Raw genomic sequence first — 13,237 nt, forward strand, 5'->3', positions numbered from 1 at the left:
AAAACCTGCTGGGAAATAGAGAGAGGTGGAGTAGAAATTCCCCGCCTGGGAACTTTAATTTAATGTTTAAAGACAGGAAATGCTTTCGAAGGGAAAATCTCTCAGATCTGTCTAATCCACTGCCCCAGACTAGTTACCATGAAACCTCTGGTGAAGGAGACAGGTAGAGGGGATGACCTCCATCTCACCTCAGCTTCCATCGTGCTCTGCAAGCTCCTGGGCCAACTGGAGCAAAGAGGCACCTTAAACTGACACAGTTACTGTTTATTTTCACCGTGTGACTGGGACAGGGGAGATTTTGAGTGAGATTGAACTGAGACACATACTGGAAAACTCTGTGGCACAAAAGGGGGATCATGAGGTGAGGGACACTTCTCCAAGTGCAGTCAAAATGATAAGAAAGAAGTTCTGTGTTGATTTCCAGCCTGGACATGTTCCATCCACTTCAATACTTGTTGGTTTTTAGATTATTTAGATCTTTGATCCTTTATTGGCATTTTCTGTAGACGGGAGTGTGTAATAGCACAACTGTATTGGTTGGGACCAGAACCTGGTGCTGTGTTTGACTCAATACTTGTGAACCCCTGTGTGGAAGGCAGCTCCTTGATGGACATCAGTGTTCAGTACCTGCACACAGCTGTGTTTGTTTCACAGGCAACATTTTGTGATTTTTGTAACCGTTAACATTTTTGTGATCTGTTTCTTTGTCTTCCTTAAGATGGGACTTTAAAAAATAATAGAAAATAACAGCACATTCTCTCCAAGTGAGTGGTGGAAGCTGCATAGCTGGTCCTGGACAGGGCTCCTTCTCCCAGCATCCTCACAGAACTGTGGTCTTTGCAAAGAGAGAGGATCTCGTCAGTGTATGAAGGTGTAGTGCCGAGTGTCTGAAGGAGCAGTGCCAAAGGGAGGGAGCCAGGCGCTACCTGGTGGTGCCTGGCAATGGGATAAGAGGCTATGGCCAGAAACTGATGCTCAGAAGTTCCACGTCGGCATGAGGCAGAACCTTTTCCCCAGGCAGTGACTGAGCACGGGAAAAGATTGTCCAGAGAGGATGGACTGTCTCTCACTGGGAGTATTCCAGAACTGTTCCACTGAGACAACTCCGTGCTCTGGGATGACCATGGTTGGATCAGCTGGTCCACCGAGGTCCCTTCCAGCCTGACCATCCTGTGACCACCCCCTGCGGGCGTGGCCCCCCTTCTGCCCCGCAGCGCAGCTCCGCCGCTCCCCGCACACCCCCGCAGGTGCTCCCGCCTTACCGTGCCGTGCCGTGCCGTGCCGTGCCGTGCCGTGCCGTGCCCGGCTCCCCCCGCCCGCCGCTCGCCGTGCCCGGCCCCAGGTGCCTCCCGCCCGCCGTCCCGCCCGGCCCGGCCCCGCTCCGCCCCGTCGGTCCCGCCCGCCCCGCGTCGCCCCCCGGGTGCGGCCGCGCCAGACGCGGCGCCGGAGGCAGCGCTGCCCCGCGGCGGCGGCGGCGGGGCTTAAAGCGCGCTCGGGCGGCCGGGGCCGCGCTCACCTGGGGCCGCGCTCACCTGGGGCCGCTCCCCGCTCCGCCGGCCGGGGCCGCACTCACCTGGGGCCGCTCTCCCGCTCCGCCGGCCGCCGCAGCGGCTGCGGGGAGCGCCCAGGTGACCATGCGGGGCGGGCGGGCGCTGCCGCCGCACGCTCCGGGGAGCAGGTAGCACCCGCCAGGTGCGCGGCGGAACATGGACTGTCTCCTGCTGGCCGTCTGGACTTTACCTGCTGCGATCCTCGGCGGCAGCTCCATGCAATTCCAGACTCTCCCGTGGCTTGGAAGCACTGTAAAGGCAGGTCGAGAGCACTTTCTTTTGCAGTCGCCTAGTGTGCTTTCATACCAGGTTACTGCACTTTCTGGTGCCTTGTCTTTCTGCCTTGCCTTGTCGAGGAAATCTCGCCCAATACTCCTTTTCTCTCTCTCTCTTTTTTATTTTTTTTTCTCTTGCAGACCCTTCAGCTGTGCTGCCTCTGTTGCATGTCTCATGCAGCAACTTTAACCAGTGACAGCATCAGTGAATTGACTCATGGTTTGTATAGCTCTTTCTGTGTCTGTGTATGTGAAGATTTGCATGGATGCTTTTTTTTTTTTTTTTTTTTGGTGGACTGAATGTTTAGAGGGAAGAAGTCACAGTGTTTGGGGAGCATAAAGTGCAAGCAGGCTGGCTACTGTGGGATGGTGAACTATGGGCAGGGATTAACTTGTTAAGCCCTGTGTGCTAAAGCTGAAAGGAACAATATGTAGCAGCAAAGCAAATGAATGAGATGGTAAATACATCCACGTTTCCATGTGCGATTAGAAAGATGAACGTGTGTGTAGCCACAACAGCAAAACCTTATGTGTCTGTTGTGGAAGCAGTGAGACAAAAGTAATGCAAAGATTTGTGTGGGACAGGGGAAAAAACCTGGAGTGAAAGGGCTTGTGTGAGTGGGAGCTCAGGAGCTGTTTGTTCCCAGGTTGCAGGGACTAACACATAGATGCTGATGACTTTGGGACTTTTGAAGTGCAGTGTATGCTGTGTATTGTGTGTGAGTAGAAACAAAGTACAATAGAGAACCACACCAGGGTGCAGAAAGGAAAACCCTCTTGCACCCCATGGTCTGCTCACTGGGGGATTCCCTCTCTCTAGCAGCTGCTTGCATTTTTTGGCCACCAGCCTGCTTAGCGTCCTCAACTTCTGCCGTTGATTAACACCACTCGAGGAAAGTGAAAGTTCTTGATGTATTGTTTCCACTGTCTAAGGAAAAGCAACCTATCAGTGGTTATGTTTTCAGCCTAATGTGTGTTCAATAAAGTCTATTCAGGCATAGAGATTGATTGAGAGTATTTGCAACATCTGTTACAATACAATAAGGAGGGGGTTTCTTTTTGAATGGTGCTCTCTCAATTTAGGAAGAGCAATGAATTGTTTTGTCAAGTGTATGGACACCTATAGGTATCCACAGAGAAACACAGCTCAAATGAAATGGGGTTGGGAAGCAGTTCATGCAGCATAATTACTCAGGTAACCAGGGATAGGTGCAAAGGTCCTAGTTCAGGAAACAGCTAAAATTCAGACCCTGGTTCTGGGACACAGGTAATCCTTGATTAGGTCAACACCAATGGCAAAATACCACAAGTGAAGCACCTGCTTATACAGCCAGATGAATTATGGCTTCTTACCCCGCCTTTTTTAGGTGGTTCTGAGTAGATTTCGGTGTTCTCGTCAAAAATAGTTCTTTAATTTTTTGCATATTTTATCCAAAAGAATAAATTTCTTTGACATGCAATTAGCGATGGCTAAGGAAAGGTTATTAGGTAGGATGTAATCTCTTTCTGCTGAAGGTCAGTTACAATTTGAAACCCAGTCTAATCAAGTCACTACAAAGAGATGAGATCTCACTCAGTTAAGGCATTAATAAATTAATCCTTTAATCCATTTGAACAAGTGGTACAGTTCTGCAAAGTCTCGGTCATGGCTAGCCCTACAGTGATACAATATTTGCTGCATTCTTAGGGAAGGGAAAAACCTCTCAAAGCAGAGCAGCCTTCACATTTGACAGCAATTAATACAGGGGGAGGGGAAAATCTACAGATCTGCTGGTGATGACAAATGTCTTCTGAGGAGCAGTTGTGGGAATGTTCACAGCTATGCTAGTTAGTCTGTGCCTCTCAGTGGGGCACAAAGGAAACAAACACAGGCTCAGAGCCTGTGTGACTTACGGGGCTGAATTTATGCAGGCGAGACAACACACACAGAGCCTGCAGAGCCTGCAGGCCAGCCCCAAAACGAGGGAAAGCTCCATGCCATGGGGAATGAATGCCTGATACCGTGTCAGAGTGCCTTGTTTGTGGGATGCAGGAGCTGATGGCCAACTCTTTATCGTTGCAGATTATGTGTTTGTGACACCTGTCAGAGTGGATGCCAGTGGATCGTACATTTCACATGATGTTTTGCACAGTACTAGGAGAAAGAGATCAACTCAGAGTTCAAAGAGTTCCTTGCACTACAAATTTTCAGCATTTGGACAGGAACTTCACTTAGAGCTTAAACCTTCGACCATTTTAAGCAACAGTTTTATTGTCCAGGTACTCGGGAAAGATGGAGTGTCAAATTCTCAGGAACATGAAATTGAGCAGTGTTTCTACCAGGGATTTATAAGGAATGATAGCACCTCTTCGGTAGCAATATCTACGTGTGTAGGCTTGGTAAGTGTCTATTTAAAACAAATCAGCCTTAAAAGTGTTTTCATATGTGGAATAGTAGCTGAAGGTATGTAATTCCTATGATATTCAGGGTGCTATACACCATTTGCAGATTTTTCTAGTGTCACTAGTTGCTATTGTATTTAACAGAAGAGATTTGGTTACAGCCAATGAACTGCATCAACACCTTTGTACTTTTTGATTACAGTCTTTCAGGAAAAAAACAGAATACTGGCTTGTAGTCCTAGTAATTATCCCATAGCAATTTGTTACAGTTTGTGATAGTTTATACATTTCTGCTTACTCTTAAGTAAAAGTTCTTCCTGCCTTTGTGAACTTCTATGAATAAAGGAAAAAAAAATCAATCCAGAATCTTGTGAAAAAATATTATATCTAGGTTTGTCAGCTACTTTAAGGAAGGGTGAATTTCCTTGCTTGGCAGGAGTTATGAACCAATTTCCCTTTGTTTCCTTTGATAATTCAAGCCTTATTTGGGTTTAAAAGTCTTGATGAGTTGGTCTCTTATGAGTGTGTTAAATATTATCATTGTGCATTTTCCATTTATGGCTGTCAGCAAAGTTCATGAAAAATCATTATTCACAGGTGATTTTTTTTGAAATACGTTTGACAGTGCTCATTGCCTGCAGAGAAGGCTTTACCGATGTAATTTAGGAGAATCATCTACAGAATTAATAGTTAAGGATGTTTTTTGGGCTTAATCCCTTGCACTTGCAAAGCAGTCTGCTGTGGCTGCAGAGGAAGGCAGTGACATTTAGTGGGAAGTATATGAAGTCATCTGTGTGCTTTGTGGTTGACGAAAGGTCCAGAGGATATGTTGGGTCACCCTCTAGAAATCTGTTTTGCAAAGGTACTTGTCTCTAAGGGCTATTAAATTGTGTGACAGGACCAAAGAAGGAGCACTTGAGACAGCCAGTGTTTCCTTTGAAACTGGAATCAGTGACTTGAGAAGCCTGTTCATTAGGAAGGGCTGTTGATAACTGTTTGAAGTAGTCTGGGTTATATTTTGAATGCTGTACTCTTTTTTTTTTTCTTTTTTTTTTTTTTCTTTTCCTCTCAGCAAGTTGGAGGATTTTTACAGTTCATTTGAACAGTTGCAAATGTGAGTTTAGAGCAGGTGCCAGGAACTGGATTGAAGCTTTCTTTTGCTTTTAAAGTTGTGTTTCTAATGCTGAACTGTTAATATCCAAATATTAATATCCAATATGCTTAGTTGTATTCATGGAAGCCTCATGTTCACAATTGCTTGTGAACAATCAAAATCTTCTACCAGATTTACTCAGAAAAATACCCTGTTTTCACTCATTGCAGTGTTTTGTCTTTTTGCTATGGGAAGTGCTCTACCTACACACAGCAGGTACAGTTTGGGAGATCTCCCCTGTTTGGCCATGTCTGGGTTTTTAACATGCTTTCTGAGCTAAGTGAAGTTGGGCTTGTCAAGTCTTGTCTGGAGAAGGAAGGTTCAAGCCTGCCTCAGGTCACAGAGGAACAGAATGTGGTGATCTTAACTGAGAATGAAATGGATCTTTTACCACTGTCTCGACACAGAGGTTGTTATGACTGGTAAGCTTCACTTAGAGAAGATCCAGAAACTGATCAAAAGAGAATAAATATTGTGGTATGAACAAACTTATGGAAGGACCTGGATTATCAATAAGTAGAATCTCTTTAATTAATTCCAAGGTTCAATAGATTTTTACCTTAAATTGTTATTTTAAACTGGTAAATGAAGCAAACCTTTGCTTACAATAATCTCCTGTAGGGTATGTACCCTAAAGTATAATTGTTCCTTTCGTTCCCTATCCATCTATTAATTTCAGTGCACCTAATGAATCCCAGGCAAATTACCAACAGGATCCTGAGTCTTTCAGTTTACAAGGCTGCCCTCTTAAAGATGTCGTCAGCTGTCTGTAATGACACCCACGTCACTTTTCACTGGGATCCAAATTCAGTAATCATATGTTAAGTCTGGACGCTGTGCTCTGATCAAGAGAACCTTGTGAATAGCTTCTATATCCTTTTTCACCAACTACTTTTGTCACTTGGTTGCCCTTCTTTCCTATTTTCTTTGTTCACTGCAATTAAACCGAAAGTGGTGTTTCTTCTATATGGTTGGTAGCACTAATCTTTCCATTGTTCCTTTCATTAGCAATAGCTTCTCTACAATAAAGCTGCAGTGACCCATTCTTTCAAGCCTGGAACACCACAATGTGATTTGGAAGCAATTGCATTTCAATAGACTACGGGGACTCTTTGATCTAATTTTTTGGATGACCTAGAGTATTCAGTCATTCAGCTGTCTGTTATCTGCCAGTGCCTGCAGAGGAGACTTTGGGGAGAGTCTATATGAAATGGTTTGTTAGGCAGGGTGACCTTAACTTAACACTGGAAAGGAGCAAGAATTTGTTGCTTTGGTCTAGATCTGTTAAGAGATGTGTGTATATTACTTTTTAATGGCTTAGTTGACAGGAAGGCCCCACGTTTTTATGCTGATTTGTTGATTTGAGACCAAATGTTTCCATCAGTCAACACAATTTTCTTGGTGTGTCAGAAAGCAGAACTGGATCTTTATCTGAACAAGTCTCTGGGACAGTAAGTGAGCGTTTCAGGAGACTGTGCACAAGTTTTCTGTGAGTACTGCCTCTTTTCATCATCAAAGTGTTTAGGTGCTTTGGCTTTCAGCTGGAAACTTGCCTGTTTCTGTCCTCTCACCTTTTCTGCTTCAGTCAGCAACCTCTGCTTGCTGGAGCATTTGTTATACAGCAAAAAAGTGGTGCTTTTACTTGTTTTTTAAATGAAAACTCTGTTCTGGACCTTCTGTGGAGAACATGATACATTCCTTCCACAGAAGTTATGACAATTTTTTCACCTATTTTGCTAATGCATTCTTACAGGTCATTTTTTAACTCTTAACAACTTTGGGACAGTGAGTTTGGTTAGTAAATGCAAAGCTAGTTTCTCTCTTTAGCATCATCTTAATGTGTCCCAAATGGAAATTAATGCAAAATTTTTTACATTTTTCTCCACTGATATTCAGTATTGTTTTAATAAACCTGCTGTGTTATTCCTGCATGACTTTTTGGAGTTTCCTTCAGTGCCTTGTGCTCTCCCAACTGGTATTTACAGGCTACTCTTATATGTTGCTACTTCATCCCATTTACATTCTCCAGTTTAAACTGTTTGTTCTTTCCAAATTCAACTTTTTTCCCCAAATCCTGATTTGAGCTAATTCTTACTTATTCTATTTTTATTTCTATTATTATTTACTAATTTATTATTACTTATTAGTTATAATTGCTTTTAGCTATCTTATTGGGTGGCAGACTATATCAAATCCACAGAATACGGTGTTATTTTAGTTTTCCTGAATGAGATGATGCTGGCCACTGTTAGAAGAAGAAATTGGTTTTTTTAGAACCTGATCAGTGTGTGTCTATATTCCTTCCTGTTTTCTCTTTCCCTCTTTTCCATTCTCATCCATGTTGTGCTGTTTAATCTGCATTAAAAATGATCTCTTGTAGGTTCACCATTTTTAACTCCACTTCCATGATGACATCAAAGTTTTACTGCTGCCTGCCTAGTCTGTAATGCTGTGTGGTGTTTGTTTCTCTTTATAGGGCAGTTTTTGTCCCCTTCCTGTCTCCTTACCTTAGGTTTATGTGTACAGAATCTCCTGTATAATGTGAGTTGTTTGCAGTCCCACAGTAAATCAGGACAGAATACAAGAGAACCTTAGAGGTCTCCAGTTGTATTGCAGAGACATTCTCAAAAGTAATTTATAACTGTGCTTTGGAGAGCAGAAGTTCATTCTCCTCGTGAACACGAACTCTTGCAAAGTCCACCAAGTTTATAATCCAACACAACAGAGGAATTTGGTGACCATAAGGAATGAGTGGTTTGTTGTGCAGCAAGTGTTGGGTACAGGACACAGGTGAAGGCCTGGAGCAAATACAAAATGTGTGCTCAGAGGAAAGAACTGTTTATACAACACGAGGAACTCCTTCCATTCCATCACAGAGAAGATGTGTTTGTATTTTGGGTCAGAAAAAGCAAGTACAGTTCAGTGGAACAGTTCAGGTCCTTTAAAGCTATATGATACACAGTTTGACCATCCAGGTCAAATTTAGCCCTAGCATGGAGGCCTGAGGGGCTGTGCCTGCTCACAGCAGAGGTGGGTGTGGGCCACTCTCTCCCTTTGATTTACATACCTCAGTTAAAGGAGTAGTGATGCCCTCCTCTGATTTTGGCAAGATGTGCTTCAATGTGTCATTATAAGGAGCCTCTTTCTCTTGTCTCCAGGCTTGTTATGTTTATTAGTGTCTAGTCAAGGGAAGAGAAAGAGGAGGGAAGGATGAATCATGTTACACTCGTGGAGCTGTCAGAGGATTCTAGACAGGAAGGGTTATAGATGTAGCACTGAGAGATAGACAGGAGATGTATTAATTCAGTGGAGGGTGTGTGTGTGTGTGTCTGAGGGCAGGGCTTTGCTCAAAGTATCAAAGAAGCCACAAAATTAAAGCTTTTTAATGCAGTCTGACCACCTAAGAGGCAGGCAGGCCAGGCAACTCATGTACCCCTCTTTGTAGTCATTTAATTGCACCTGGTATTAGCATTATTTAAGGTGATGCTAACAGCAGCCTCCTATTCCTAGAGCTCACACTTTAAGTCCAGTTAAATGTGTTGAGACAAATCCCAAGGTTCTTACACAGACAAACTGCCATCAACTCAGTGAGCCAGGCTGCTGGTGAAAGGACAGAATAATTGCTGTTTGCAATGAGGGTCCTTTAGAAAGCAACAGCTATAAAAATACAACAACATTTGGCTCAGTGGGACCTTGAGGAGAAGCTAAGTACAGAGCTGGTGATTTTTCTCATTCTTAAGGATGTTTTTATTCCACCCAAAAGTCAATGCACCAATCCTGTACTTTCTGCCACTGTACCAGCACAACATGAACAGCATCTTGCATGGGAGTTCTGTGACTTTGTTTATAGTCACAAACCATTGCATCTCTGCTCTTTATAAAACACAAACTGTTAAAACATAAACTTTTGTCCACTGTTTTGATGAATATTTTTCCATTATTATTCCATTACTCCATAATATGGTAGATACGAAAATAAGAAAAATATATACAGGAAAATGAGGTGACAATGGTAAAAAGTCATATTCTTGAGGATATTGAAACTTATACTAGAAAAATACAAGACACTGTGTTTCTGGTGTCTGCACTGACCTGACTGGTGATGACCTGTGTCATTAGGTTATTGATCAACCTTCTCCATATCTATCTGATAAGCTTTCTGTTTAACTCTGCCTTTAGCTCTGCCAGACAAAGGCAGTGTTATCCCAGGTGTTTTGGCACTACTGATTCCTGATAGGTAAGAAGTGGAATTAAAGAGGATTAATGTGAGAAAAAAATCTCCTTCTGCTTGGCAGAACAAGTAATAGAGGTTTTCATTTCTTTCTGGTTTTATATTAAAAAACCTGGAGTGTTAAAAAACATAGAGGAAACTGAACAGAGTTGGCTGTGGCTGCACAAAAGCTCTTGAGTGCCCAAAGGAGCTGTTCCTGTGTCACTTGTGCCTGCCCTGTTATTGCTCAGTTGGCAGCAGAGCATGGAAATGGTTCATTGGTGTATTTCCAGCCAAACTTCAGGCTGCTGTGGGCACCTCTGCTTGCATCCTTGCAGTGGTTTTCCAGAACCAAGGAGCCACCCATTTGTACAGAGACAGGCAGCTCATCCTGGCCCTTCTTGTTAAGCAGCAGTCTTACCATCATTTCCAAAGGAATCAGGGGTCTCTGTCTAAGCTTAAAACAGCAGTGTTTTTCTTGCTCTAGCAAAGCCTTTCCACTAACTCTAGTTCCCACACTTCCCCTAGTCCATTAGAGAGAAGCTTATAGACAAATGCCCTCGTGAGGGTCAGGAGAGGATGACCTGCCTGCACAGACTTGACCCCTTCATAACAGGATGTCTTTGATGTCGTGAGGATTTTTATTTTCAGCGCCACTATTTCCATGTGGGCTGTACCATCTCTGCTGCTGGGAGGCAGTGTATTCTCTTCTGCACAGCTGGGAACTGCTGCACATCAGAAATAGGTCTCTTTTTAGGGGCAGATTTCAATAACTAATGGCAGCTTTAAGTCATTAATTAACCTAAACGAGGTTTTATTTCTGTCTTTCCCCCTTTTCTTCCTCCACTTCAGAAGTGTTTGAGGAAGATACCAGGTTGGCAGACCTGCTGTGTAAAGGCTTTTGTTTACCCAAAACACAATGGCAGTCTGTGAAACTGGAGTTCAAGTCCAGCTCAAGCAGCCCACTCCTGGAGATCTGTACCTGACTCATGGAAGAGGAGTGGGAAGCACAGAAGTGTCTTGGTTGTGCCTTGGCCTCCACACAGTCCACTTAATTTGAGCAAATAGTGGTATCAGAACTGTCCTTAAACATTGCTTTTCCCCCAAGTTTATTCTCTCCTTACCCTCTCTGCAGAACCAGAGCCCTGATCATGATGACAGCTTTGTGATTTGTACACTTCCACTCAGCTGGGAGCTTGACTTTGATTCATTGTGGTCTGCTCAGTGTCTGGATGGTCACTGGGAGTTCTGTCACCAGCTCCATAAGTCCCTCCAATGTTTTGGCACCTAAAGGTTTTGTTTGTTGTGGATATTGTGTTTAAGTCCATGAAATATTTATGATAATATTTTCTAATTTGCATGTTCTTAGGGATGGGTTTGTCTTTCTGCTGTACAGCATGTTCTTTACGCTTTGAAAGAGAGGATCCCTGGGACTGCTGTCTGCTACTGCAAACAGGAGGGAAGACTGGAGGTCTAAAGACCTGTGGTTTGGGAATTCACAGCCCATGGAACCAGATAAATGCTGGAGCTGTGCCAGACAAAGGCATCCAGAGTAGTGATGCCCATAATATATCAGTCAGTTCTCATTTCGGAGCAATTTGCTTCTGATTTCATTCTTTCCTGAGCATGAGCACTGTTGTTGACTTACAGAGATCTAGCCTGCTAGGGATTTTCTAGAAAATACCTGCTTTCCAGGAACTCTGTGTGTCTCACTTTGTCATGGTCTTCTCCCAGTGAGCTGGCAGGAGAGGGGTTAAACTTAGTTATCTCTGCAGTGAGAGCTGGCAGTGGACCTACAGTGAGTTTTAGCAGCTGAAACTCAGGCTTCAATATATTTTTTTTCCTAAAAAACACTCATTTTGTGTTAGGAAGGCTCTGACTAGCCCTTAAGTGGTATCTGAATTGAATTTTAATGGATAATTCCATTGCAAACAAGGTTTTCTCCTGTCTTTTTGATCATGTCACTGGGAGCAGAAATGTTGGTTCTTTCTTGCCTTTTCTTATCCCATTTTAATCCCAATTCTGTTGCTGCAGGTCTACCATAAATTACAGTATGCTAAAGGAATTTCCTATTGATTTGCTCTGACAGTGATTTGACCAGCTATGTGAATAGCTGATGGAAGCAGAACTTATCTTGGGTTCAGACAGTGGAGCATTGACTAAAGCTCTGAGGTAAACATTTACAGAAGAAACCTGAAATCATAATGCCTTGCAGCTCAGCACAGTTTACAAACATGTATTAATTAAGCTTCAGTGCTGGCTCTACTCTGTGTTAGATGAGAACAACATCCTGGCACACAATAGGTTGACATCAGTAACCTTTTATTGTTTATCATGCTCGGAAGTCACCAAGAATGAGGGTGAAGAAATGTCAAATAATCAGGTCAGATGCAAGTGAATGAGTCTTGATGGTTGAAGCTTGGTACCGTGGGAACCATTATTGTCCAGAGTAATTTCTGGAACATGCAAGTTAATTTCTTTTTTTACAATGTTAATTCATAAGCTGGGGAAATCTGCAAACAACTTCGACAGTCAGATGAAAATTCTTTTCCTGAATCTTCTGTGTGGCTGCCTAGCTAGTTCCTGCCAAAAAATGGTAAATACAAGAGTTTGATGGCAAAGTTAATAGGTCTTGAAGTTATTCCTACAGCAATAACAAGGCCCAGCACAAACCTGCTTAATAGAAGAGGAAGCTGAGGCAATAAAGTGATATTTGCTTGCAGAGACAATGGGGTGTTGCCTTTTCACTCCCCTGGGCATTCGCATTTCAGGCTGCCCCACTCTGTACACAGCACACTCAGGGCTTTATTCTTTGAGGGTTGGATCCTTGCTGTTCACAGTGGGATCACTTGAATGCTTGTGCCTGCCTGCCTGCCTAATATATGTTAATTGAAGGACTTTTGTGTCTCAACATCTTTATTAATATTAATGGCATGAGATTTTTAATGGACCTCTACAAAATATGCTTGACCTAGCTTGAGCTCTCACTTTTGTTTTTATACTCTGCAGCACAGTGTGGCTTCCAACTAATTTAAGAACGTAGTATTATATTCTGTGGCAGAGTACACAAACTAATGAAACATGGATTACTCTTCAGACCTGCAGTTTCTTTGCCATGAGATATAGAATTTATAGAACACCAGAATATGATTAGTTCTTTTTAAATAATGAAATTAAAAATAGGTTTTCTTTGTGCAAATTCTTGCACTTCAGTGAAAAGACTGAACGTTTAAAAATAATTCTGTCTTGACCAGGCCTGTCTTGTGCCACACACTCATTCTGTTTTTGTTTTTCAGGAAGAAGTCATCAAATTAGTATGCCTTAAAATTAGGCTAGACTTAACCTCAAGAAATATTTCAAGTTAGTATTGCTGCTAAAGTATAAGCTGGTCATGGTGAGGGATAGGTAAAAATGGTGTAATGCAGCATTGGACAAGAAAGTTTAAACTTCCTTAAACATATGGCTACCCAGTGTCATTTCTTGTTAACACTTGACAGAAGGTTATATTACTTGTTTTGTTAGATGCAGGTACAAATTAAATGTTAAAATTGTAGTCTTGGGCTAGGGCAGAGATGGTTTGTTTTTTTTTTTTGCAGTCCACTGTGGATGATTATGGCATAGAAAAATGCTTCTGTCACATTTGTACTTTCTTGCTGCTTTTTCTGAT

The 13,237-nt window shown here is 42.8% G+C and overlaps 1 protein-coding gene across 4 annotated transcripts in view; it reads left to right on the forward strand.

The window, feature by feature from the left end:
* Nucleotides 1–1,545: 1,545 nt before the first annotated feature.
* Nucleotides 1,546–13,237, forward strand: part of ADAMTS18 (ADAM metallopeptidase with thrombospondin type 1 motif 18) — a 76,666-nt gene continuing 64,974 nt past the window's right edge. The window contains exons 1-3 of one of the 4 annotated variants that reach the window (XM_085071996.1): nt 1,546–1,808; nt 1,967–2,045; nt 3,888–4,204. In XM_085071996.1, the coding sequence (XP_084928122.1) occupies nt 1,707–1,808; nt 1,967–2,045; nt 3,888–4,204 (498 nt within the window). In that variant the 5' untranslated portion in view covers nt 1,546–1,706. Of the gene's footprint in view, nt 1,813–1,966; nt 2,046–3,887; nt 4,205–13,237 lie in introns of those variants that run through there. The other 3 variants (XM_085071997.1, XM_085071998.1, XM_085071999.1) reach the window with 3 other exon arrangements.

This window comes from Lichenostomus cassidix, chromosome 11 (assembly GCF_008360975.1).
Source record: "Lichenostomus cassidix isolate B80296 chromosome 11, HeHo_3.0, whole genome shotgun sequence".
Taxonomy (NCBI): Eukaryota; Metazoa; Chordata; class Aves; order Passeriformes; family Meliphagidae; genus Lichenostomus; species Lichenostomus cassidix.